The following is a 26,128-nucleotide window of genomic DNA, read 5'->3' on the forward strand; positions in this document are numbered from 1 at the left end:
GCAAAAAAGGAAAAAACTGCTGCGGCAGCAAAAAGGGTTAACAGGGTCCTTAGCAACATGGCAGCAGATGGCAATTTGTCTAAAGCAGTCATGGCGTAGGGGTGGTGGCACAAGGTCGTTAGTCCTGATAATATAAAAAAAAATTCTTTATGTATTACAGATCCTCACAGAGGAACAAAAATAAAACGTCATGTACATTATACAGTACATTGTTCCTTTGTTATGCGGTGTGTGGAATGAGGCCATTTTTAGGATTGTGACTTTCCTCCAGCTGTGGAACCACAAGATCCAGCTTGCCTTATCAGTATAAACTGGAGCATGACATACAGTATACACATCTCCAAATCCCCAGATCACCTAGGAGCAGTATAGTGCTGTGTGTATCCATACAGATCACTGTGCACACTGAGAAAGGTGTGTCCTGTCTCCATGACAGCAGGAAAACACAACATTCCATAGCAACTCATTGTCCCTTTACATCCACATACACAGTGCTGGATATTTAGTTCTGTTTCTACATCATCTTCTTTTAATGTTGTCACCATGGGGCTGGAGAGGAGACAGGACTGGCATCTGACTAGTACTGGCATTGGGCATGATTATAAGGCTCAGGTTCCCTTCCCTCCTCCACATATTAAGGTAATGTAAAGAGACACAATCATAGCACAGGTATATGTTTATATAGAGCGGGTATATGTATTGTATATAGAGAAGTTATATTTTTATATACAGCAAGTATATGTATATAGAGCAGGTATATGTATTGTACATAGAGCAGTTATATGTTTATATACAGCAAGTATATGTATATAGAGCAGGTATATGTTTTGTATATAGAGCAGTTATATGTTTATATACAGCAATTATATATACTGTATATAGAGCAGTTATATGTCTATATACAGCAAGTATATGTATATAGATCAGGTATATGTATTGTATCTAGAGAAGTTATATGTTTATATACAGCAAGTATATATACTGTATATAGAGCAATTATATGTTTACAAATGTTATTGATCATCATTGCATGTATGCCGGTTACATTCATGCTTGCACATTGCAGGAACACACTCAAAATTGTTCTCTTTCCCTCAATGCCCCAAAAAAATCTGCAGCCCTTTTACAGACGTGCGAGGTGCAATTAATTCCTAATGGCACCCCCTTTCATCTTCATGCATTTATGCGTGCCAAAATGCATGGTGACAAAGTACAGTAATTTAAAAAAAAAAAGATCAGACACCTCTTTTGCATGTTTCTCAAACGTAGGGCAGCCCACTATGGGCTGCACAGAAATATGTAAAAAAAAAGGTGTGTGCGCTCCACCGTGCCTGCATGGGTGTGAACAGGGCCTTATAAAGGCTTCCAGGACAGTAATGCCCCGTACACACAAGCGGAATTTCAGTCAGAAAAATCTTAAATGGTTCCGCTAGCTTTGCTTGCATACACGCGGTCACACAAAAGTTCGCTGAACTTTCGACCGTCAAGAACGCGGTGACGTACAACGCTACGATGAGCCGCGAAAATGAAGTTCAATGCTTCCGAGCATGCGCTGAATTGTTTCCGAACATGCGTAGGACTTTTGCGTGTCGGCATTGGTACAGACGATCGGAATTTCCGATCGGATTTTTTTCAGACCGAAAAATTGAGAACATGCTCTCAATCTTTTGCTGGCTGGAATTTTGCCAGCAAAAGTCCAATGGAGCATACACACGGTCGCATTTTCGGACCAAAAGCTCTCATCGGACTTTTGCTGGCGGAATTTCCGCTCGTGTGTACGGGGCATTACGATTCTCTACAGTGGAAATGTATAGGTGTCTAAAATAATTATCTTGCATAGTTACATCCCATACAATCCCATATACAAAATAATTCCTTCCTGATCCCCTGAGAGGCAATCTGATATTCCCTGGATCAACTTTACCTATAAATATTAGTATCCAGTTATATCATGTACATTTAGGAAATAATCCAGGCCTTTCTTGAAGTTATCTACTGAGCTGGCCAGAACCACCTCTGGAGGGTGTCTATTCCACATCTCTTATGCCCTGTACACACGGTCGGATTTTCTAACGGAAAATGTGTGATAGGACCTTGTTGTTGGAAATTCCGACCGTGTGTAGGCTCCATCACAAATTTTCCATCGGATTTTCCGACACACAAAGTTTGAGAGCTTGCTATAAAATTTTCCGACAACAAAATCCGTTGTCAGAAATTCCGATCGTGTGTACACAAATCCGACGCACAAAGTGCCACGCATGCTCAGAATAAATAAAGAGATGAAAGCTATTGGCTACTGCCCCGTTTATAGTCCCGACGTACATGTTGTACGTCACCGCGTTCAGAATGATTGGATTTTCCGACAACTTTGTGTGACCATGTGTATGCAAGACCAGTTTGAGCCAACATCCGTCTGAAAAAATCCTAGGATTTTGTTGTCGGAATGTCCGACCGTGTGTACGGGGTATTACTGTGAAGAAGTCTTTCCATATTTGGAGATTAAATCTTTTTTCCTCTAGACTTAAAGAATGCCCCCTTGTCCTCTGAGATCTTAAAGTGAATAACTCAATAACTCAAGGTTGCCCTTCTCTGCACTTTACTTTCTCCAGTTCCCCGATATCCTTTTTGAGAACTGGTGCCCAAAACTGAACTGCATATTCCAGATGAGGTTTTACTAATGATTTGTACAGGGGCAAAATGAGATCTCTCTCTCTCCAGAGTCCATACCTCTCTTAATACAAGAAAGGACTTTGCTCGCTTTGGAAACCACAGCTTGGCATTGCATGTTATTATTGAGCTTATGATCTACCAAAACCCCCAGATCCTTCTCCACCATTGATCTATAAAGAAAGATCACATACAGTTTATTCTCACCTATAAATCTGATGTACAGTATCTCACAAAAGTGAGTACACCCCTTACATTTTTGTAAATTTTTTTTATATCTTTTCATGTGACAACCCTGAAGAAATGACACTTTGCTACAATGTAAAGTAGTGAGTGTACAGCTTGTATAACAGTGTACATTTGCTGTCCCCTCAAAATAACTCAACACACAGCCATTAATGTCTAAACCACTGGCAACAAAAGTGAGTACACCCCTAAGTGAAAACGTCCAAATTGGGCCCAAAGTGTCAATATTTTGTGTGGCCACCATTATTTTCCAGCACTGCCTTCACCCTCTTGGGCATGGAGTTCACCAGAGATTCCATTAACCACTTGCAGACCAGGGCGGCAGGTCGGCTCTCCTGCGCAAATCGCCGTAGCTGTACGGCGGCTCACGCATTGGTGATAGCAGGTGGGAATGCGCCGCCGGCATCAGGTGCTTGAGCCAGCTGCTGGAGCGTGCCCATGGGTCGGGTGGACTCGTTGTTCGCCAGCGACCCGCGATCACCTAGTACAGAGGCAGAATGGGGATCTGCCTTTGTAAACAAGGCGGATCCCCATTTTGACAGTTGACACGACAGATCTACTGTTCACAGTGATCGGGAACAGTGATCTCTGTCATGTCTCTGCTAGCCCATCCCCCCTACAGTTAGAACACACCATGCTGCAGCTCAGTTTTAGGGTTTTGGCAATCTTCTTATAGCCTAGGCCATCTTTATGTAGAGCAACAATTCTTTTTTTCCTCAGAGAGCTCATTGCCATGAGGTGCCATGTTGAACTTCCAGTGACCAGTATGAGAGAGTTAGAGCGATAACACCAAATTTAACACACCTGCTCCCCATTTCACAATTGAGACCTTGTAACACTAACGAGCCACATGACACCAGGGAGGAAAAATGGCTAATTGGGCCCAATTTGGAAATTTTCACTTAGGGGTGTACTCACTTTTGTTGCCAGCGGTTTAGACATTAATGGCTGTGTGTTGAGTTATTTTGAGGGGACAGCAAACTTACACTGTTATACAAGCGGTACACTCACTACTTTACATTGTAGCAAAGTGTCATTTCTTCAGTGTTATCATATGAAAAGATATAATAAAATATTTATAAAAATGTGAGGGGTGTACTCACTTTTGTGAGATAGTGTATATATTTGTGTGATTTGTTATTATTATCAATGTATTTCTTATTCATATTAACTGATTGCAATAATCAATCCATAGAGTCAAATAATTCGATCGATACGCCATACATAGGGAACTAGATTTCGATAGGTGGATAGATAGAATCATAACGTACGACCATAAATTATTAAGCACATACAGCGGGTATAGAAAAGAATCCCCCCTTTTAAAATTACATTTTGTTGCTTTGCAGCCTGAAATGAAGACAGACACATTTTTGTTTTATCCAGCTGTACTTACTAGTGCAACTTATAACATGAAAACCCACTTATGTCAGCATTTTGCTGAACCGCCTTTTGCTTTAATTACAGCCTTTAGTCTGTTGGGATATGTCTCTACTAACTTTGCACATCTATGTAATCTCATAATCTGACCGGTCAAAATGCGATTGTAATCACAACATTTCACAGTACTGCTGATCAATGCGAAACGGTACATCATTTTCTTTCCTGGCTGATTGACTCAGTTTGAGCGAATCTGATCTAAACTGAGTCTAAATTGATCAGAAGACAAGTTATGGCTATTCGATCATTTCTGGTCCTATTGTTTTGATGGAATCACACACCGATTGGATAATAAAATTGAAGTGTGTATGGCCACAATTAGACAGATCAGTAGTTCACTTTTGTGACATTCATATAAGTATACAGTACTTTAACCAATTAATGACCGCCCACCCGCAATGTACTGCAGATGGGCAGCCCATGCAGGCAAAGTGACATACTGGGGGCACAATTCCTACCATTGACACAAATGATAGTATACAATCCCACCCAATGATACCAATGACAGGACACTATTCCTTCCAATGACATCAACGACGTGGCACTATTTCTCTCAGTGACACCTACAATGGGGGCACAATTCCTCCCATAAACACAAACAATAGGGCACAATTCCTCTCACTGACACCCTTTCAGTGGTGGTCAAAACGCCATCCTTACAGATAACTAAAAAGATCATCTGTGTTCTGCAGCTGGCTTTGCCAAGTGCCATTGGCCCCAGATCTATGCAGGCACCATCAAATGGGAAGTCAATCAGCCACAGCTCAACAAACCCCTAAAGACCTCTGAAGGAACACAAGGATTCCATGTAACCCTGGTTGAGAATGGTTGCTCTCGAATAGATAATGGAGAGGGGGTAGTGTATTCTAACTAAGAAAAGCATCCTAAAGTGACAACGCTACTATTCTTTACATATAGTACAGTAAAGTTAGTGAGCGTTGTCACCCTGGAACAGGAAATGTGTTAGGGCTAGTTTACACATGCTTCAAAACAAGGCTTCGGACAGGCTTTGTTAAAGCTCTCTAAACGCCGGTCAAAGCCCCTGTCACTAAACAAAATGGTTAGCTTACAGTCCTGTTTACACCTTGCCTTTGCTTTAATTTGGCTTTGCTTCAAAAATTATACCCCATGTCGCATTAGTGGTGCTTCAAAGCCTCCATAGAAGTCTATGACAAAGCTCACTTGAAGCACCACCAAAGCCACATCGAAGAACCCCTGAAGCATCATTGAAGCAGCACTGAAGCATCAAAAGCACATCAATAAAGCATGTTGAAGCGGTAGGCACATTAATGTGTGTTGAAGCCGAAGCAAGTGTAAATGAGCCCTTACTGACAGGATCACCAAGTAAAAATAAAGTAGAAAAGTCTAAAAAAAGAAAAAGGACTGGTAAGCTACAAAAAAAAAAAATCACATTTTTGTTTTTTGGTTTAGATACACTTAAAGGGGAAAAATGCTGTTGAGATGACGATAGAACAGGTTGGACAAAGGGAGACTTTCTATTCTTTGATGTCTTTTTTATTAATGCTTCATAATAAAATATGCTGTACTTTGTCTATCGCTTCAGTCCACCATCTTTGAGCCACTGCCAGCCACACTACAACAAAGCAGTGAAGTGACGGCATTTGATGAATTGCTGAACACATATGAGACAACCACTGGCAGCGCACATAACAGGAAGTATCCTGGGGGCCCGTTTTCACAACCCAGTCACCCTCTCCCTCCTCCACATTGGAAGGTCAATTACAACAAGGATTTATGGGACAAGGTGAGGAACAGCAGCCATGTTACTAAATACCTATCTGTTATAATGGCTGAAAAAAGGTGCATCATTTTGAAGGCTTGTGGAAACATATTCTTCTTTTGTTTTAATTAATCATTTTATGTTTCTTTAAACTTATACACTTTTCTTCCTGGATCTTTTAAAGTGTTTTATTTGCTGTTGGGGCAGACATCTTGCTCTCACTATGTAGAATACCACACTAAGACAGCCCTCAAAATTTCCACTCGCCTGCTCGCATTAGGCGAGTGGAAATAAGCTAAGGGCGAGTGTTGAGCCGCATCGGGCTGGGGGCAGGTGGGTTGAACGAGAGCCAAGCCTAGCCTCTGCCCCTGTAAATCACCAGCTTGTTAATAGGAAAAGTTAACTTTGGCAGCTCCCGCTCCCCTGCCCTGTGCTGTGCTCTGCTGTAAGTCTCTCTGCATCCTAAATCAGTGAAAGTGTCACTCATTGGTTTTAATTTTTAGTGCTATATGTAATATAGCATTAAAATATTTACTTAACAATGCAGTAATGATGTGTACAGTAGCCAATCATATTTTATCCTTATTTTATTTATCACAGTCAGATCAATGAAATATGATTGCTGGTATTGCTTATTTAATTTTTTTTTCCATATTCTGTGTACAGCAAATATTACACTAAATAAAGAAAAAAAGATAAAAATAACCAATACCAGCAAATGGCAATCGTATTTCATTGATCTGACTGTGATAAATAAAATAAGGATACATTTCTTAATATTGTTGTTGTTGTTACTATTTATTTTTGTAACTTAATTCTGCATGAAACATTTAACAGTGTAATTTTATGAAATAATTTACGGGGGCATGTTTAGGGGTGGAGTTAGGAGCGGGACAGGGTAGGGGTTGGGTGGGGCAACTGGTTGTGAGTAACTCTTAAGGCCTGGCTAGTAGCTCAGGACTTGAAATTTTGAGCCCTGCACTAAATTTTAGACAAATGCCAATTATCCTACCAGCATTTTTAGTGTGTCCGAGGAAACTGGAGTGCCTGCAGGAAACCCAAGCAAGCACAGGAAAAGCATTCAAAGTCCATGCAGATAGGGTTTCAAACCAAGGACTGCAGTGCTGCAAAGCATAAGTGCCAACAACTAAACCACTGTGCTGTTTTAGGTATACTGTATACAGTGCCTTGAAAAAGTATTCATACACCTTGAAATTTTCCACATTTTGTCATGTTACATGCAAAAACATAAATGTATTTTATTGGGATTTTTATGACATAGACCAACACAAAGAGGCACATAATTGTGAAGTGGAAAGAAAATTATAAATGGTTTTCATTTTTTTTTTTTACAAATAATTATGTGAAAAGTGTGGGGTGCATTTGTATTCAGCCCCCGAGTCATTACTTTGTAGAACCACCTTTAACCTGCAATTACAGCTTCAAGTCTTTTTGGATGTGTCTCTACCAGCTTTGCACATCTAGAGAGTGACATTTTTGCCTCATTCTTCTTTGCAAAATAGCTCAAGCTCTGTCAGATTGGATGGAAAGCGTCTGTGAACAGCAATTTTCAAGTCTTGCCACAGATTCTCAATTGGATTTAGTCTGGACTTTGACTGGGCCATTCTAACATATAAATATGCTTTGATCTAAACTATTCCATTGTAGCTCTGGCTGTATGTTTAGGGTCATTGTCCTGCTGGAAGGTGAACCTCCGCCCCAGTCTCAAGTCTTTTGCAGACTTTAACTGGTTTTCTTCTAAGATTGCCCTGTATTTGGCTCCATCCATCTTCAAATCATCTCTGACCAGCTTCCCTGTCCCTGCTGAAGAAAAGCATCCCCACAACATGATGCTGCCACCACCATGTTTCACGGTGGGGGTGGTGTGTTCAGGGTGATGTGCAGTGTTAGTTTTCCTGCCACACATAGCGTTTTACTTTTAGGCCAAAAAGTTAAATTTTGGTCTCATCTGACCAGAGCACCTTCTTCTACATGTTTGCTGTGTCCCCCACATGGCTTCTCGCAAACTGCAAACGGGACTTCTTATAGATTTCTTTCAACATTGGCTTTCTTCTTGTTACTCTTCTATAAAGGCCAGATTTGTGGCGTGTACGACTAATAGTTTTCCTATGGACAAATTCTCCTACCTGAGCTGTGGATCTCTGCAGCTCCTCCAGAGTTACCATGGGCCTCTTGGCTGCTTCTCTGATTAATGTTCTCCTTGCCCAGCCTGTCAGTTTAGGTGGACGGTAATGTCTTGGTAGGTTTGCACTTGTGCCATACTCTTTTCATTTTCGGTTGATGGATTGAACAGTGCTCCGTGAGATGTTCAAAGCTTGGGATATTTTTTTATAACCTAACCCTGCTTTAAATTTCTCCACAACTTTATCCTGTCTTGTCTGGTGTGTTCCTTGGCCTTCATGATGCTGTTTATTCACTAAGGTTCTCTAACAAACTTCTGAGGGCTTCACAGAACAGCTGTATTTATACTGATATTAAATTACACACAGGTAACACACTAATTAGGTGACTTCTGAAGACAATTGGTTCCACTAGACTTTAGTTAGGGGTATCAAAGTAAAGGGGGCTGATTACAAATGCACGCCACACTTTTCAGATATTTATTTGTAAGAAATTTTTAAAACCATGTATCATTTTCCTTCCACTTTACAATTATGTGCCACTTGGTGTTGGCTTAATATATAAAATCCCAATAAAATACATTTATGTTTTTGGTTGTAATATGACAAAATTTGGAAAATTTCAAGGGGTGTGAATACTTTTTCAAGGCATTTTGTGTAAAAATTACCAAGTTTCTCCTTGCTGTAGTTCTGCTAAGAACGTGTTGAATTCGGAATTGATCTTGGCAGAGCCATGCCGCATGTAATCAGTAAGGTAGGCATTCAGAAGTAATGTTGTGTTTTAGCAGGGTAGCTTTTAGTTAGTTGGGAATGTCATTTGGAATGCCCAGTCTTCAGATTACAGCCAGCTGGTGCAACAATTGTTGGACAACAAGGGAACATTAGCCGTCCTATGGGCCACAATTATATTCCAAGATGAAGTGGTTGTAATGTAAATAGGAATTCATCAGCTACCGTACTATATTGGTAGCTGAGGAGTTTTTAATGAGAAATTTCAGGAGAATGTCAAGGGGCCATGCATACTAAGTAGTGAGGTAACGTAACACATTGCTTCTAACAACCCAAGGGTGTCCTTGTGACATGAGGATTTTCAGTATGTTCAGGACTACCTTGATCTACTCCTACTGTTATCCTTAAAGCTACATTTTAGATATGCATATTTTTCCAAACCGGACCAATGTAAATATGCATGTGTCATACCTGGATGATCCCCATGGAACCTGGAAATTACTGTAGTAGGTGCTGCTACTACAGTGATCTCCACTAGCTTCTTGGTTCTGTGCCAAGCAGCTGCCCTGCTGCTTATTGAACGGAGGAGGTTGCTCACTTGGCATAGGAGCCATTCAGAAAACACTTTGCATTTTCTCAATGAATGCAAAGCATTCTCTAATTGGACGAGGTGGAGTTTTTCACCGCTCCACCTCGTCCAGAGAATGCCTTGCATTCAAATAGAAAAAGCGAAGTGTTCCCTGATCGGTGCCTGTGCTGAGTGAGCAACCTCTTGTGTTCACTAAGCAGCAGAGTGGGTGTATTGTTTTGCTGGAAATGCTTTTGTGTAGTTGTGCGCAGTGCATTACGATGAGAACAGAATGCCTTAAAGAAGCATATGTGCTTATGTTAGCACATAAAAATGAACAAAAACTTGTGATGGGACCCATAAACTTCCATAAAGGGACTTATGAAGCTCAAATTTAAAATAAACTGCCATTGTTGTTGACAGTTACTTCTGGTCATAGTAGCCACCGAGATGTCAGGCCAATGCATTGTATTCATTACTATTATAATTTTTTTTATGACTTTCATCTGCTGGATGCTTGTTCTGGGTCAGTGACTCTGAAGCACATAAGCCAGAGACAGGCAGGTAACTAGCATTTTCAGAGGGAGACCACCACCAGTAGCAGTTCCCATATTTCTCAAATGACAGGACTACTTTAAGGAGCCATTCTGACAAGTTATACTGATTATTAAGATGTTAATGCATGTGTCAGGGGCTTTACAGCTTTTCTTCTAAACTAAGTAGAGTACCTTCCCTATCATTTTATGTATGTATCTTGCAGCTGAAGTTGAGAGCATGGAGGACTCCAGAAAAGTCTTGCAGTGAGATGAAAGCGCAGTTTCAGGGCCGTCTAGTTCAGCCAACCTACAGCACATTCCACTCAGGACCACAGCCCTTCCCACTGGAGAATCATCTGAACAAAGGACCATCACAGGTTGTTATTACACTGCCCTGCATAATTATTACCCACAACACATAAAGATTACATTACAGGACTACAGCCCAGTGTTCATATCATAAATGTTCAGACTATGCAATGGGCAGAGTGTTTAGATCTGTTGATTAAGGCGCTATTATTTGCATTGTTGTATAGAAAGTACCATATCTGAATCTCCTCTCACTTCCTGTCCCAGAGCACAGCTAAAAGTGAATAGAAATCTCTTTATAGTGAGGGCAAATTGCCTTTTTTAGACATCACTGGAAGAGGTAGCCCAGCACCGCACACCTCGCCAGCCTGAGTAGTTAGCAAGTAAAAGTAGGTAAAAGTAATGCAGCTTAATTCAACTAGGCCACATCCACAAGTTTCACCCCACCCCATTCTTCATGATTAAGCCCTGGGGGCAGGGTGAAACATGTTGGTGACGTGGTCTGGATGAATCAAGCTGAGGATGCTTTTACCTGCACACCACTTGGACCAGGCAAGGTGTGCAGCGGCCGGGCTATCTCTTCCTATTTCTGCAGTGTGCTTTGGGTCTGAACAGACCTTTCCTCAGCCTGTACCCTTGTAGGTCAGCAGCATCCAACCCATCCGACTTTGATAGTGTGAGCGGGTACCCTTAAGCATTTATCATGGGTCACTGGAAGAGGTGTCATTATTGGAAGATTTCCATAATCTGTTCTGGTGACAACTCCAAGGCCTTTTTCACACAGGCTTCAGCTTTTATGAAAGCAGTGTGAGCAGCAAAGCTTTACAAAGCTCTTAGCAAGCATTAAAGCGGTTGTATACTCCACTTGGACATGTTTACCTACAGGTAAGCCTATAATAAGGCTACACGGTTTAGGAGACATTCACCCTGCATGTAGCCGCTGACATCAGCAGCGAATGCGCAGTGAAGATCTGGCAAAGGTCCGGCATAACGTGCCGGAATGGAGTGACGTCATCGTAGTTCTGGCCACTCACAGTGCCGGAGCCAGGGACCCTGGAAGAAACAGCGAGGCAACATGTCAGCCCCCTCAGCGCTGACTGGGTCGGGCTGCGGGAGCTTCGTTATAAGGTGAGTATTTCATAATGTGCTAGTATGCGATGCATGCTAGCACATTATGCCATTGTCTTGCAGGTTTTTTTTTTTTTTCAGCGTTTTACTACCGCTTTTAAGCAGCTTCCTTGCAGACTTTAAAGCACTTTTCATCTCCAGTTTGGAAATGTTAAACACTGATCTTAATGAGATTGTTTTGTTTAGTTGCATCATTACACAGGCTGGACTCGCAGTATTCCAGGACTAAGCAGTGTTCACGCATCATTATGTGAGCACAGATCAGTCCGAAAAAGAAAAGCAAAGACCTAGCACATCACTGGACTAGCTAGAAGACTTCAGAATAAAGATAGGTATACGTTTATTTTTTTAAACCTGGAAGATCTTTAGGGGCTGCAACTGAAGCCTACTAACAGGCTGTTTAAATTGACAATCAACATTACTAATAAGATATGAGTTTAACATTCCAAACTAGTACTGAATGATACTTTCAAATCTTCAACAAAAATTGCAGAAAAGGCTGCAAACTCTCGTAAAAGCTTGCTGTACACATTGCTCCGATACAAGTTGAAGTCTGAACAAGGCATAACAGAGTGCAGCTGCTTTTGTCCAGCAATTAGAGAGAGGAAATCTGGATTATCAGTGACTAATAGAGATGAGGTCAGGGATGTTCGATAGCCCACCTGGAAGCTGTTGCCTATAATGGGCCAAACTTCTACTACCGAGGCATTCCCTGCCCCACAGCTGCATATATGCATGCATCTATACGTGTGACTGCAGGGTAGGGAATACCCCCACCATAGAAGATTGGTCCATTACGGGTGACTGGCAGGCTCACGTGGGTTCAGAAGAGCATCCAAACACAATTACATATTTACTTGCCCCTTCCCCTGCTCTCCATCCAGAAACATCCCCCGCAGCAGCCGGGGGGAGACTACAGGAGGGAAGCCAGCAGCAATGCGGGGTAAACACGGGGGAATCGGACCTGCATGCGGGGATTAGGGTGTGCCTAGGCACACCTGGCACACCCTCTGTGCACGCCTATACCTTCCTGCCACATTTCTTATATTAATGCAATTACTTTGTCTGATGTATGGTCCCTATTTTTAAGCTATCGGAGATCCCAATTTAGGAAGGCATCAGAGGCATAGCTTGAAGCTTGTGGGCCCCGATGTAAAAGTTGACCTGCCCCCCCCCCTACCACCTGCTGCTTCCACCACACACCAAGGGACTACCACAGTGCGCCAAGATACTCCAAATGGCTAAAATGTTATTTCAGATCTTTAGTTACATATTGAGAGGGTAATTCAAAAGATTTTGGCGAAACTGTCCATATTTTAATATACAGTATCTCACAAAAGTGAGTACACCCTTCACATTTTTGTAAATATTTTATTATATCTTTTGATGTGACAACCCTGAAGAAATTACACTTTGCTACAATGTAAAGTAGTGAGTGTACAGCTTGTATGACAGTGTAAATTTGCTGTCCCTCAAAATAACTCAACACATAGCCATTGATGTCTAAACCGCTGGCAACAAAAGTGAGTACACCCCTAAGTGAAAATTTCCAAATTGGGCCTAATTAGCCATTTTTCCTCCCCGGTGTCATGTGACTCGTTAAGGTGTGTTAAATTTGGTTAAAAGACTTCCCAAAGGCTAACGCTGCGCTAAAAAAAAAAAAAAACAATCAAAGATATAAACACAGCTGCTAGCACCCCAAAGTCTAATACAAACTCAAACAGATATACATATAAAATAGATGCAGCGCTAGTGATATTGAAAATGTACAAGTGAAAATAGAATAAAAGACTAAAGCAGAGTCCCAAAATTTCTGTCCATAGATGAAAGTGAAACAAACATCCATGCTTTGTATAGATGATAAGCTGTAGGTGAGGAAAACGTGACACTCTTTCACATTATATGCATCCAGCTCCACACCCAAGTGAGAGTAAGTAGCCTGCTTACCAGCTCTCTGTGACCACTAGAATAGTGGTCTCACCAAGCACAGGGAAATACCTCCCCCCAGGAACCTTAGTAATGTCTGAAAACTCCACTTTACTGGTAAAACTCCAAAATATAAAAAAGAAATGCTCCCATTGTGCAGTACTTTAAAGTATTCAGATTTAATCAAATAAGTGGATTGCACTTACAAGATAAAAGCATACTATAGGCATCAAAGGCAGCATGTCGTGTAGTAAGAACCGCAGCGTCTCCACAGGCTTCGCTTCACTTGCTGGTTCCAAAGAACTCTCTGAGGATCTGAAAAACAGAATTGTTTCTCTACATAAAGATGGCCTAGGCTATAAGAAGATTGCCAAGACCCTGAAACTGAGCTGCAGCATGGTTGCCAAGACCATACAGTGCTTTAACAGGACAGGTTTATTCAGAACAGGCCTCTCCATGGTCGACCAAAGAAGTTGAGTGCACGTGCTCATCGTCATGTCCAGAGGTTGTCTTTGGGAAATAGATGTTTGAGTGCTGCCAGCATTACTGCAGAGGTTGAAGGGGTGGGGGTCAGCCTGTCAGTGCTCAGACCATACGCCGCACACTGTATCAAATTGGTCTGCATTGCTGTCATCCCAGAAGGAAGCCTCTTCTAAAGATGATGCAGAAAGCCTGCAAACAGTTTGCTGAAGACAAGGAGACTAAGGGCATGGATTACTGGAACCATGTCCTGTGGTCTGATGAGACCAAGATAAACGTATTTGGTTCAGATGGTGTCAAGCGAGTGTGGTGGCAACCAGGTGAGTAGTACAAAGACAAGTGTGTCTTGCCTACAGTCAAGCATGGTGGTGGGAGTGTCATGGTCTGGGGCTGCATGAGTGCTGCTGGCACTGGGGAGCTACAGTTCATTGAGGGAACCATGAATGCCAACATGTACTGTGACATACTGACATACTCTTCCTTCGGAGAACCCTGCCTTGCTAAAGAAGCTGAGGGTAAAGTTGATGGACTGGCCAAGCATATTTCCAGACCTAAACCCTATTGAGTATCTGTGGGGCATCCTCAAACGGAAGGTGTCTCTAACATCCACCAGCTCCGTGATGTCGTCATGGAGGAGTGGAAGAGGACTCCAGTTGCAACCTGTGAAGCTCTGGTGAGCTCCATGCCCAAGAGGGTTAAGGCAGTGCTGGAAAACAATGGTGTCCACAGAAAATATTGACACTTTGGGCCCAATTTAGACATTTTCACTTAGGGGTGTACTCACTTTTGTTGTCAGTGGTTTAGACATTAATGGCTGTGTGTTGAGTTATTTTGAGGGGACATCAAATTTACACTGTTATACAAGCTGTACACTCACTACTTTACATTGTAGCAAAGTGTCATTTCTTTAGTGTTGTCACATGAAAAGATATAATAAAATATTTACAAAAATGTGAGGTGTGTACTCACTTTTATGAGATACTGTACCTCTCCAATTCTTTAAAAGACAACTTTTGACAGGTGGATATCTACCTGAACAACTTGAAATAGATCAAAGATCACTGGGGTTCAGCACCCTTATTTTTTTTAAAGAAATGAACTAGCAAGGTCTAACTAAATAATAAGGCCACTTTACAGGTGTTTTTGCGCTACAAATAGTGCCTTAAAAATGCCTGTAAACTGCCTCTTCTGCAGCCCCAGTGTGAAAGTCCTGAGTGCTTTCACTCTGGGGCGGTGCGCTTGCAGGATGGGAAAAAAAGTCCTGCAAGCAGCATCTTTGGGGCGGTGCGGGAGCGGTGCAGGCAAAATTATTTATTTTCTCTGTGTAATGTGAATACATTTGTCAGTATTCAAAAGTATGATAAAATATGTATTTTCAGTCAATTGTGGCAACTACAGAAAATAAGGGTTTGTCTGGAGAACCATACTACATCAGAGATGGTGGAGTGTCGAGTTTGAATGACATATATGCTTCCACTACCATGCGGGATTTTCGATCATTTACAGCGTGAGTATAATGTTTGTATCCTGCTTATATAGTACTGGCAGTTAGGAATAACGTTTTGTGATGTTCTCTGTAGAAATTATTTTAGTTAGGTCTTATGGTTGTCATTTAGCCAATTCTCACATGATATTTAAAATCAACGTGACCTGGCCTTACAAGCGCCTTGTAAGTAAAAATATTTATGAAGTGCTGGCGGCATGTATTTTCAAACTGATGTCTCTGTCCTTTTGGAGCCTCAAGGACCCCACATTTGGGTTGTACACATGGCCTTAACACCTCTCTCCAAGCTGAAATTAGGCTCCACCCTCTTCTAGTGCCAAGCACCACCTCCTGTCATTCGGCTGTCAGATACCAGAGTTGATGTGACAACTGCCACAAGTATATGCAGGGATCATTGTTACCCTATACATTTTTTAGGCCAAGGCCAGGCTCCATTTTTCTCTTGCCTGACTTTTTGATGTCTGTGGTGTCTGTGGCCATATGGTATTACAATAATTTTTGGTCAAACTTTTTTTTTTATAAAATTCAGTTTTTATATGTTTTAACAGACCATAAACATACATGCACACACAGTCTGTTTTGCAAAGACATATCTCATACACAATAAATAATTCCCAGAGAACTACTTGTTTTCTAAAAATAAAAAAAAGAGCACAGGAGTAGTTTTCTTGTTTCAGGCAGGCTGTCTCAGTGGACCTTCACTCAGAACTGTATAGGGGGAGCTATAGGAATGAGTAGGAGTCCCTGTTCAGTTTTAAAGCCCATAAAAACAGTTTACATAAAACACAAGAGCAAAGGAAACAATAATAAAAAAAAAACATATGCAATAGGTCATATTCATCTGACCTATTGCATATGAATATTATTTCTTATGTGTGAAGTGTGAACATCACTCACATCACTCATCAAACCCCCCCCCAAAGAACAATCTAGCACTAATCAACACGCTCACCCCCTAAGCATAAATTCCTTCTGAAAGCTAAGATTTTCCCCAAACTAAAATGCAAAAGTTCCCCCTTCTGCCAGTACAAATCGCCCTACCAGCACACATCTTTTTTGAAGCATGTCCTCATTTGGTGGGATTTTTAAGGAAATCAAACATGTTACTTACAATAAAAATTGTATCATTTAAAATTGTAGTGACAAGAAAATGTTATATTGTAAAATCTTTTTTTTTTTTTTTCCTCAATAGGTTTTATTAGTTTTTCGCAGTAATATATACAGTACAATGTAGACATTGTTCATCATATAAATAGTAGTAATATATACAATCATATAAGTAATTGCAAAAGACATTCCATAACAGATATTTCGGAATTGCATAGATCTGATGCTCTTTGTTCCTATCAGAGCTCATACACTGACTGACGTGGTAAGTGTGGACCTCCTTCCCCCAGGCACCCCAATTGGGAACTCTTTTGTGACCTGGGGGTGGGGGGTAAGAGCACTTTGAAAAGTTATTTTCTAGTGAGATCTGAACAATATTTTATGAGACAATACATTTTTATAAAACAAGGATGATTCCAAGGGGGTACCTAACTTTTAGATAAACAGTTCTGCTCTAGTCTATTGTGACCAGGGTTTCCATTCACTTTGTGCCTCTGCTAGAGGCCATCATTGATTCGTAGCTGTAGTGCGTTTTTACCAGTTGAAGGGTGTTTACAATAGATGGGGTTTGTTCGGTTTTCCATAATCTCATTATGCTCAGTCGTGTTGCCAAGAGGATATGCATTATAGTGTGCCTGAGGGATTTAGGATTGGATTCTATTGTTAGATTTAGAATTGCTAAAGCAGGCGAAGATTGAACAGGGCCATGTGTGATATCTTCCAGAATTGGGAAGATGGTGTTTCAGTATTATCTTATGAGGATGCATGACCAAAGGATATGTAGTAAATCTCCTCTAGCTTCATTACATCTCCAGCATAAGTCAGGGGTGCCTGCTCTGAATGATGCGATTTTAGTAGGTGTTAAGTACCATCTGGGAGATATTTTTTGGGTAAGCTTCCAGAGAGCAGAGCATTAAGTAGACTTGTATATTGTTTTTAGAGCTTGTTGCCATTGTACTGTACTGTACTTGTCCTAGGTCCGTCTCCCAGTGGAGGTGTGATGTTGATTTGGTGAACCTTTCTTTTTGATGGAAGATGTTGTAAAAGAGGGATATCCCTTTCAATTTTGATGCAGGGTTTGTTAGGAATTCCCATGTTGTCAGTGGAATAGTGTACAAAGGTGTAGGTATTGAGTTTAAGCAGTGTCATACTCGGGTATAAGTGTCTGTTGAGGGGAGATCAAAGTCACGCTGTAGTTGGGAGAAGGTGTTAGGTTGTGACTTGTGGAGTAGATTTTGCATGGTTTTGATACCTCTCTTAGACCAATGATTTAATGATGGATCTATGGAAAGATGGTGTAGAGCCTCTATTGGTATTTGTAATTTGGAGGAGACGGGGTAAGTATTACCTATTTGCGTTTTTTTTCCATGCGTGGGCAGATGCCCTCATTGTAGGTGGCATGTTGGAATAGTAGAGCCTAGGGGAGTGCTCATTAGCCAACTTTGTAGGTTTGGGCGTATGAGTCATGAGTTTTCCATTTGTCCCCATATAGTACGTGGACATGTCTGAAACCAGTCTGGTAACTGGGCCAGTATGGATGCTAAGCAGTAATCTTCAAAGTCAATGGAGCCTGCCCCACCTGCCAGCTTACGTTTTATAAGTTTCAGGTGTGCACTTCCGGGTTTATTTCCCTTTCAAATACATTTGTTGAATATGGACTGTAGGGATTTGAAATAGGTAAAGGGAATTGGAATGGGGAGGGTTCTGAATAGGTATAGTATTTGAGGTAAGTGCATCATTTTGAATGCTGCGAGTCTCCCAGACCACGTTAGTTCGTGTTTTGTGAGGTGTTGGGTGTCTGTGAGCAATTTGGTGAGGAATGGTTTATAATTGGTTGAGAAAAGACTTTGCACTGATTTTGTTAGCTGGACTCCTTGGATGGAAATTTTGGGGTGAGGTTGGCTCCTTCCCTGGTTTCTGAAGTGTGATGATCAAGGCCTTTAGTGATTCAGAAGAAAACTTGAAAGAGGAGGCAGCGTTATTAAATAAAGTTGTTAGATGTGGTGCTAGTTGTCTGGAGATTTACTTATAATACTCCCCTGATAGCCCATCAGGGCCTGCTGCTTTACCTGTGAGAAGTGTTGTAATAGTCTTTTGGCTTTCGGTTTCTGTGAAGTTGTTATTCGGGTAAGAAAATTGACTATCTGTCAGTACTGGAAGATTTATCTGGTTTAGGAATGCGTTTATGTCGTTCTTAGAGGGTTGGAATGTTGAAGGATCTAGTCTTATGTTGTACAGATCGCTGTAATAGTCGCTAAATGTGTTGGCTATGTCTTGTGGGTTAGTTAGATTCTTGTTAGTGTGTGAATGGTATATATGGTCCTCCCCCCTTTGATACGCCTTGCCAGCATTTTTTCTGCGTTGTTTGAGGAGGCGTATGAAGTGGCTTTTATTTTGCGTTGAGTGTTCTCAAAAGATTGGAGAAGGAGTATTCTGAGTTCCTGTCTTAATGTTAGTAGTTGTGCTGTCTGTGTTGGGTGGGGTTTGGTTTTGTGTGATTCCTCTAATTTCGTAATTTGCGACATTAGGGAGTCAAAATGCTGCGTCCTCTTTCTTTTATAATTTAAACTAATTTTCATCAATATACCTCGTATATATGCTTTGTGCGCATTTCACAACACTTCAGGGTCAGACACTGAGCCAATGTTGTGATCAAAAAATTCAGTTAGTTGGTTTGCAATCTCTGGTGCGTAATTTGGGTGCTGTAATATGTAGTTGTTAGCCCACCAGAGATATGTGCTATGTTGTTATGTGGGATCTGTTATAGATATTTTGATAGGGATGTGGTCCGACCATGAAGTGGTGTGGATGGCAGATGCGCTGATTTTTTGTAACATTCATTTATCCGAAAGAAACATGTCAGTTCTCAAATAGGATTTGTGGTGTGGGAAGAAGTATAGTCCCTTTCGGAACCGTGATGACATCTCCACTCATCAAAGATATCGTATGTGGTAAGGAATTTTTTCATGGGGGATTCCCTTTGTTTTGTTGCTGATGTGGTGTCCATATTAATGTCAGATACCAAATAAAATCTCCACAGATGATTAGATGTCCCTGTTGTATAGGTTGTACAGTGCGCATGACTATTGTTGTGGATATTGCTTTTTAGGTCCTGGGCTGTTCTCCATAATGAGTGTCTTTTGGCTGGATGGTTGAGCCCATTGGCATTAAGTGATAGGATGTTGAGTGGCATAGTTAGTGAAGGCTGGATGTAATAGGAGTTGTTGTACACTTGGTTGGTGTGGCGATAGAGTACTTGTTGTGGGACTGCTGGGTACCCTGTGTTGTCGTATGTTAGTATTGGAGCTAGAGCTGCGGAAAGAGCATCAAAGTTAGTTAAGAAATCAACAGAGAAACTTATCAAACTGGACTGTTATGCGATTGTATCACTAGTTGTACCTGTTGGGCGGAGTATAATGAAAAAGAAGCTGAACTCAGCTAAAACTGCCGTGGGGGGAAAGAAAAGTCAAATATGGTGAAGAACTACTGTATTTATTGGCGTATAACACTCACTTTTTCACCCTAAATATTGGGTGCAAATAGCGCGTGCGTGTTATACGCCACTACTTCAATTTTAGATGCCTTGGAGGGGACAGGGAGGGGGGCTGGACGAACGCCATCAGATTACATACAGTGAGAATCTCCTGTTTACTTGGCAGCTTCTGTAAAAGGAAGTCCCATCTCCTGGGCCGCCCCCCTCCCTGTCCCCTCTAGGCTGCAGATGGGCATCGATCAGGCTGCACTGATGGCAATGGCGAGGCTGCTCCATTGATGGCAATGGGGAGGCTGCTGCATTGATGGCAATGGCGAGGCTGCTGCATTGATGGCAATGGTAAGGCTGCTGCATTGATGGCAATGGCGAGGCTGCTGCATTGATGGCAATGGCGAGGCTGCTGCATTGATGGCAATGGCGAGGCTGCTGCATTGATGGCAATGGCGAGGCTGCTGCATTGATGGCAATGGCAAGGCTGCTGCATTGATGTGGACTGATGAGGTTGCATTGATGGCACTTGTGAGGCTGCAGATGGGCATTGATGAGGCTGCAGATGGGCATTGATCAGGCTGTATTGATGGCAATAGTGAGACTGCAGATGGGCACTGATCCTTATTTTTCTTCAAAGTTCCTTATTTAAAATTTAATTTTTTTTTCCTGAAACTTCCCTCTTAAAATTAATGTGCGTGTTATACGCCGATAAATACGGGTATGTGTTAGTTGCAACAGAAAGCTTAGCAGGGGAGAGCTACTTTAGTATGATGTTTGCCCATCTGGAATTTGTACCAGAACTGATTTCAGGTGTGTTTCCTTCCTTGTCTGAGACGTGAATTTGAAGATCTGCATTGCGGTAGAGATGGGTTGGTGTCCGCAGGTGGATCCAGGATGATACCCCAGCTGTGGAGGAGTTGCATTCCATTCTTGAGACTGCTGATTACATGTGAAGCTCCAAACAAACATGAACGCGAGTCAACATGTCATTTATCAGAGATATGATACAAAAGTGGTATCCCCAATCTAGAGGCTAACATTCCAGCCTGTTGGTACATGGATGGATAAGTCCAGTAATGTAGGAGTATCTTTGTCCTCCAATCCTGCCTCCCAGTTCAAATGCCCCTCCCCCCGCCAATTCTCCTCTCCTAGTATAAATTCCACCCTCAAAAAAAATCACCCCTTCCCAAACCCCCCTCCCAGCACAAATCCCCCCTCCCAGCACAAATCTACTCCTATCACAAATCCTCTCCAACAACCCCCTCCTAGCACAAATCCCCAATATCCTTTCCTAGCACAAATCCCACCCTCCTTAATTCCTTTCCTAGCACAAAAAATCCCTCCTACTAGCACAACCTATCTCCAACATTACCCTTCCCAGCACAAATCCCCCCCCCATCCCCCCTCCTACCACAAATCCTCCCCCCCCACTAAAAAACTCCCCGTCCCCTCTCCCAATCCCTCCTCCTAGCATAAATTCCATCCCCAAATCAACTTCTCCCCCAAATCCCTCCTCTTAGCACAACTCCCCCCCAATCTCCTTTCGCAGGCACAACCCCCCAAATCCCTCCCTCCAGCACAAATTCTGTTCCTTTTCTCCCCTCTTAGCACAAAACCTCTCATCCCAAGCACAAATGTTTGTTACCCTTCCCCCATTGTGTCCCCAGTACAATTCCCCCATCCCTCTCTAAACTTGTGGTCAGGAACTTGCTAGATGAGTAGTGACAGCTCTCCTCCCTACTGTCTATACAGAAGATGACACAGGACCGCTCCCAGTTTGGACTGTGCAGGGTTTGATTACCACCCCCTGATTCACATTTTCTGCTACTGGGAGAAGTGCAGTCTAGGGAGAAGATAGCGGGCGGGTAATCAAACCCTGCACAGTTCGATCTGAGAGCAATCCTGTGTCATCTCCTGTATGGGGGAGCTGGAGGAGGAAGAGAGCACAGCCCACACCTCCTTCTGCCTCTATTCTACTCTCTTCCCCTTTCACAACTCCTGTCGGGAGTTTATTGTCACTACTCCTTTAGCAGTGGATTTCGCCATGTGCGCCCCACTCTCTCTCAAATGAGTTCACTGCGCCAGAGGCAGCTTCCCCTCCTGTCCCCACTTCCCCCTTGTCCAAAGCCTGGTGTGAACACTAAGGAAGTGCCTGATGGAGGAGTTCAACCCCAACATCAGGCACTCTAACGAAGCCCAAGAACTTCCAGAGCTTGCCCCTAGACAAGAATCTTGCTCCATCCCACTGGGGACTCCACCACCCTCCTAGCTTTCACTACATAAATCCTGAACTTCAATCTGGAATCCCTGGCAATAGTGTTTTGTAAACTATTATGGTTTAGTAATGATCATATACAAAATGCAGTATAGAGCAGCCACTTTTCACATTGGTGCTCCAGAGTAGGAACAGAGATCAGTCTGGGTATAAAAAAAAAACATATAATACATTTTTGTAAAGTACCAGCTTGTGCTAAGTCTTAGGGGAGGCCAGGATGCGTTCTATAATGTAAACATTCTACAGTAAACTATGTTCTTTAACAAAGCTAAAAAAAGTGGATTAATTATCATGAGCCTAGGGGCACCCATACCAGCCCACTGATACTCTCAAAGAAACCAGTCCTCCTGACAAGTACCAGAAGTGAGAGATTGTCATGGCAGGTTTGAGTGAGCTGAAATCTCATATTCGTAAAGACCAGTGGTCTCCAAATTGTGGCCCTTTGCTTGCCTTTATCTGGCCCTGGTACTATTCCTCCCACTGACACCAGCAATCAGGCAGTATTCCTCCCACTGACACCAACAATGGGGTACTATTCCTCCCACCGACACCAACGATGGGGCACTATTCCTTCGACTGACACCAATAATGGGGCACTATTCCTCCCACTGACACCAACAATAGGGCACTATTCCCCCCACTGACACCAACAATGGGGCACTATTCCTTCCACTGACATCAGTGATGGGACACTACTCCTCCCACTGACACCAAGGATAGGGCACTATTCCTCCCGCTGACACCAATAATGGGGCACTATTCCTCCCACTGACACAAACAGTGGGGCAGTATTCCTCCCACTGACACCAACCATGAGGCACAATTCCTCCCACTAACACCAACAATGGGGCACTATTACTCCCACTGATACCAACTATTTCTCCCCCCAATTATGGGAATTGTTTACTTCCACTAGGCACAGTCCGGCCCCCCTAAAGTCTAATGGTCAGTAAACTGGCCCTTTGTTTAGAACGTTTGGAGACCTCTGGTGTAGGCTAAGGTGTTTTACTTCAACCAATAGCAACCAGTTGGACATTTTTGTAAGCATACAAATTGGAGTTTCTAAAGCTACCCTATCACATAGGAATCAGACTCCAGGAAGTAAGCATTATATTTGCTTGAAAACATGTTCTTCTATTTTGAATTAATGACTTTAAGTAACCCGTATTGCTGGGTTTTACATGATAATGTTATCATTATGTTTTTAACTTTCTAGGAAAGAACTACAGGGTTATCCCAAGAAAGATATCCTGACATACTGGCAGGCAGAGGACTACCCTAAGGCCTGGGGGCATGGATTGAAAGAGAACCCCTTACCCAAGGAGGCTCAACCAACTGTTCGTCGTCCACCTCCCATGCGTGACAGCATGCAATTCCCCACTGCTACAAAATTGCCACGGATTCCACCTCATGCAAGATCTGTCCCTCACAGGGGACTTAAGACCCTGGTCCAGGAGAGCTATCAGTGGCCTCTTGATGCCAAGAGGTCCAACGATGTTTATTTCCCACTAGAATGCCCTTGGACCATGCCACATGCAGGGCCTCTACCAGAGATCATGTCTGTACCCAAGGTGTATGAAACAGAATATGAAACATATGGAAGTAAGCGACCAGTTGCTGTGTGACATCAGCTGTTAGCAGAGAATAATTTATAACACATTCAAGCAATAAAGATTATTTCTTAAAGGAGTATGTCTTTTAATATTTTGAATGCAATATTGTGCACAAAGTTCCCTGAATAATTATTAGAGATAAGGTGGATTTTCAAGAAAATGCAAATCTTCTCTTTAATTAGGGCCATTCTGTGTTAAAACAAAGGAATTTCCCAGGTCTTTGGGGACAATGGTGGGACATCATTGCACTGTTGCTTGCAGTAATTTATAAACAGCAGTCCAATGAAATGAAAATTTTTTTTCCATTGGCCATGCCACAGTTTTAGATTTCACCATCAGTGTTCTTTTGCCAGAAAGAGAGCTGCACAAGATGAATTTGTGTTACTGCAGTGAGAAGTTTGTATGTATGTGTGTGTACACACTTCATACATGCATTATATTATTTAACCCAAACTCAGTATTTCAATGAGTGACTTTTTAATATATCTTGGGGACTACATCATGGGTGTGATTTCCCAGCAAGATCTCTTAATCTGCTCATCATCTCCAAATTTCACAAACTAATGTATTCTACAGAATGTAAAAATAAGGGATTATGACAAATGGCTGGAAATTCAGGTGCATGTGTATTGTGGTAGAATGCTACCCATTGGCACCTGGAATCAATTTTGGAATGAAGTGATTCTTTAAATTTTAGTATTTGCATGTTACTGTAATTTCTATAAATAGTAATTGTATTCCAAAACATTCTTCATTTTAGCATTTCTAGCTATAGCTTTAGGAAGGTGGATGTATTAGGTCTTAACTTCTCTGGTTACAAACGCCCACACAAGCAGCTACTTTGCTTCTAGGAACTCAGGATACAGGAAGGTGCAAGGACATGAAAGACACCAAATCACCATATCCTTTTAGCACAGATGAGTTAATATTACATAATTTATCAAATGCTGTATCTATAGTTTTTTTTAAATGAGCTTTGTCAGCTTAACAGCTTCAGCCCCGGAAGGATTTGCCCCCTTAATGAACAGGCCATTTTTTGCGATACAGCACTGTGTCGCTATAACTGCCAATTGCGCGGCCGTACGACGCTGTATCCAAACAAAATTGACGTCCTTTTTTTCCCCACAAATAGAGCTTTCTTTTGGTGGTATTAGATCACCTTGTGGTTTTTATTTTTTTGCGCTATAAACAAAGAGCGACAATTTACAAAAAAAAACATTTTTTTTTACTTTTTGCTAAAATACATATCCAAAAAAAAATTTTAAACACATTTATTCATCAGTTTAGGCATCATATTTGTATCATATACCTCAAAACAGAATTTTGAATGACAGATACTTACCGTAATTTTCCTTTCCTGATTAGCTCCATGGCAGCACAGCTGAGTATAGGCCCAGCCCCCCTATGCTTCCAGGACTTTAACTCATAAATTTGAGCCCACCTGCCGCCTTGGCATTCTGTAACTGGTTCTACCAAGCTGGCTGGGATCTGTGCTGCCATGGAGCTCCTCAGGAAAAGAAAATTACGGTAAGTATCTGTCATTCGATTTTCCGTTTTCCTGCCTGCTCCATCTCATTACAGCTGGGAACTAACTAGGCACACAGGGGAGAGATAACGCTACACAATCCATAATTCTGGATAAAAACAGAAGCCAGGATGCCTCTGCCAAACTCAACTGTCATTAAGGCTGCTTCTATACAGTAACGAGCCATTAACATATATATAATATTGCCCACGTAGCTGCCTTGCAGATAGTCTCTGGGACACATGGCCTGCTGCCACTCTCAAGGTCGAGACCCTTCCAGTGATGATTTCCCTGGCACAGCCAACCCTTTCAACTTGTAGGCCAAGGAGATGAGCTTCACTAACCAAGCGGCAATAATCTTGTTGGAAGCCGTGAAATCATTATGGATTCCACCTGGAATGACAGACAGATGTTCCGACTTCCTGATTCCAGAAGTCACCTTGATATGACATTTTAAAGCTTGACCCATATGCGATGGGCTAACTTCTTGGGTACTCCTCAAAAGGAACGTAGAAAGGTCAACCTCTTCTGTGATATGGACTCTGAAGGTGAGTTCAGACACAAATCCAAGTATTGGCATGCGTACCACCCTGTCCGGGAAGAACGTGAGTATGGGTTCTTTAAAACCCCAAGACCGCTAATACCGACTCTCTTCTGGCTGATGTAATTGCCACCAGGAAAGCAGTGTTTAGGGAGAGGTACCACGGGG

General features: G+C 42.1%; 1 protein-coding gene across 1 annotated transcript; it reads left to right on the top strand.

Moving 5' to 3' along the window:
• The first annotated feature begins 422 nt into the window (after nt 1–422).
• Nucleotides 423–23,967, top strand: SAXO3 (stabilizer of axonemal microtubules 3). Its single transcript, XM_073601299.1, has 5 exons — nt 423–639; nt 5,918–6,118; nt 10,293–10,445; nt 15,291–15,418; nt 23,498–23,967. The coding sequence occupies exons 1-5, from the start codon at nt 544–546 to the stop codon at nt 23,904–23,906; spliced, it is 987 nt and encodes a 328-aa protein (XP_073457400.1). The 5' UTR covers nt 423–543; the 3' UTR covers nt 23,907–23,967.
• The last annotated feature ends 2,161 nt before the right edge of the window (nt 23,968–26,128 follow it).

This window comes from Aquarana catesbeiana, linkage group LG10 (assembly GCF_042186555.1).
Source record: "Aquarana catesbeiana isolate 2022-GZ linkage group LG10, ASM4218655v1, whole genome shotgun sequence".
Lineage (NCBI taxonomy): Eukaryota > Metazoa > Chordata > Amphibia > Anura > Ranidae > Aquarana > Aquarana catesbeiana.

Coding starts and splice junctions, on each gene's coding strand:
- SAXO3 (XM_073601299.1), top strand. CDS start 544: ATGGGGCTGGAGAGGAGACAGGACTGGCATCTGACTAGTACTGGCATT. Junction 10,446..15,290: donor TGAACAAAGGACCATCACAG/GTTGTTATTACA, acceptor ATGTATTTTCAG/TCAATTGTGGCAACTACAGA. Junction 15,419..23,497: donor GATTTTCGATCATTTACAGC/GTGAGTATAATG, acceptor TTAACTTTCTAG/GAAAGAACTACAGGGTTATC.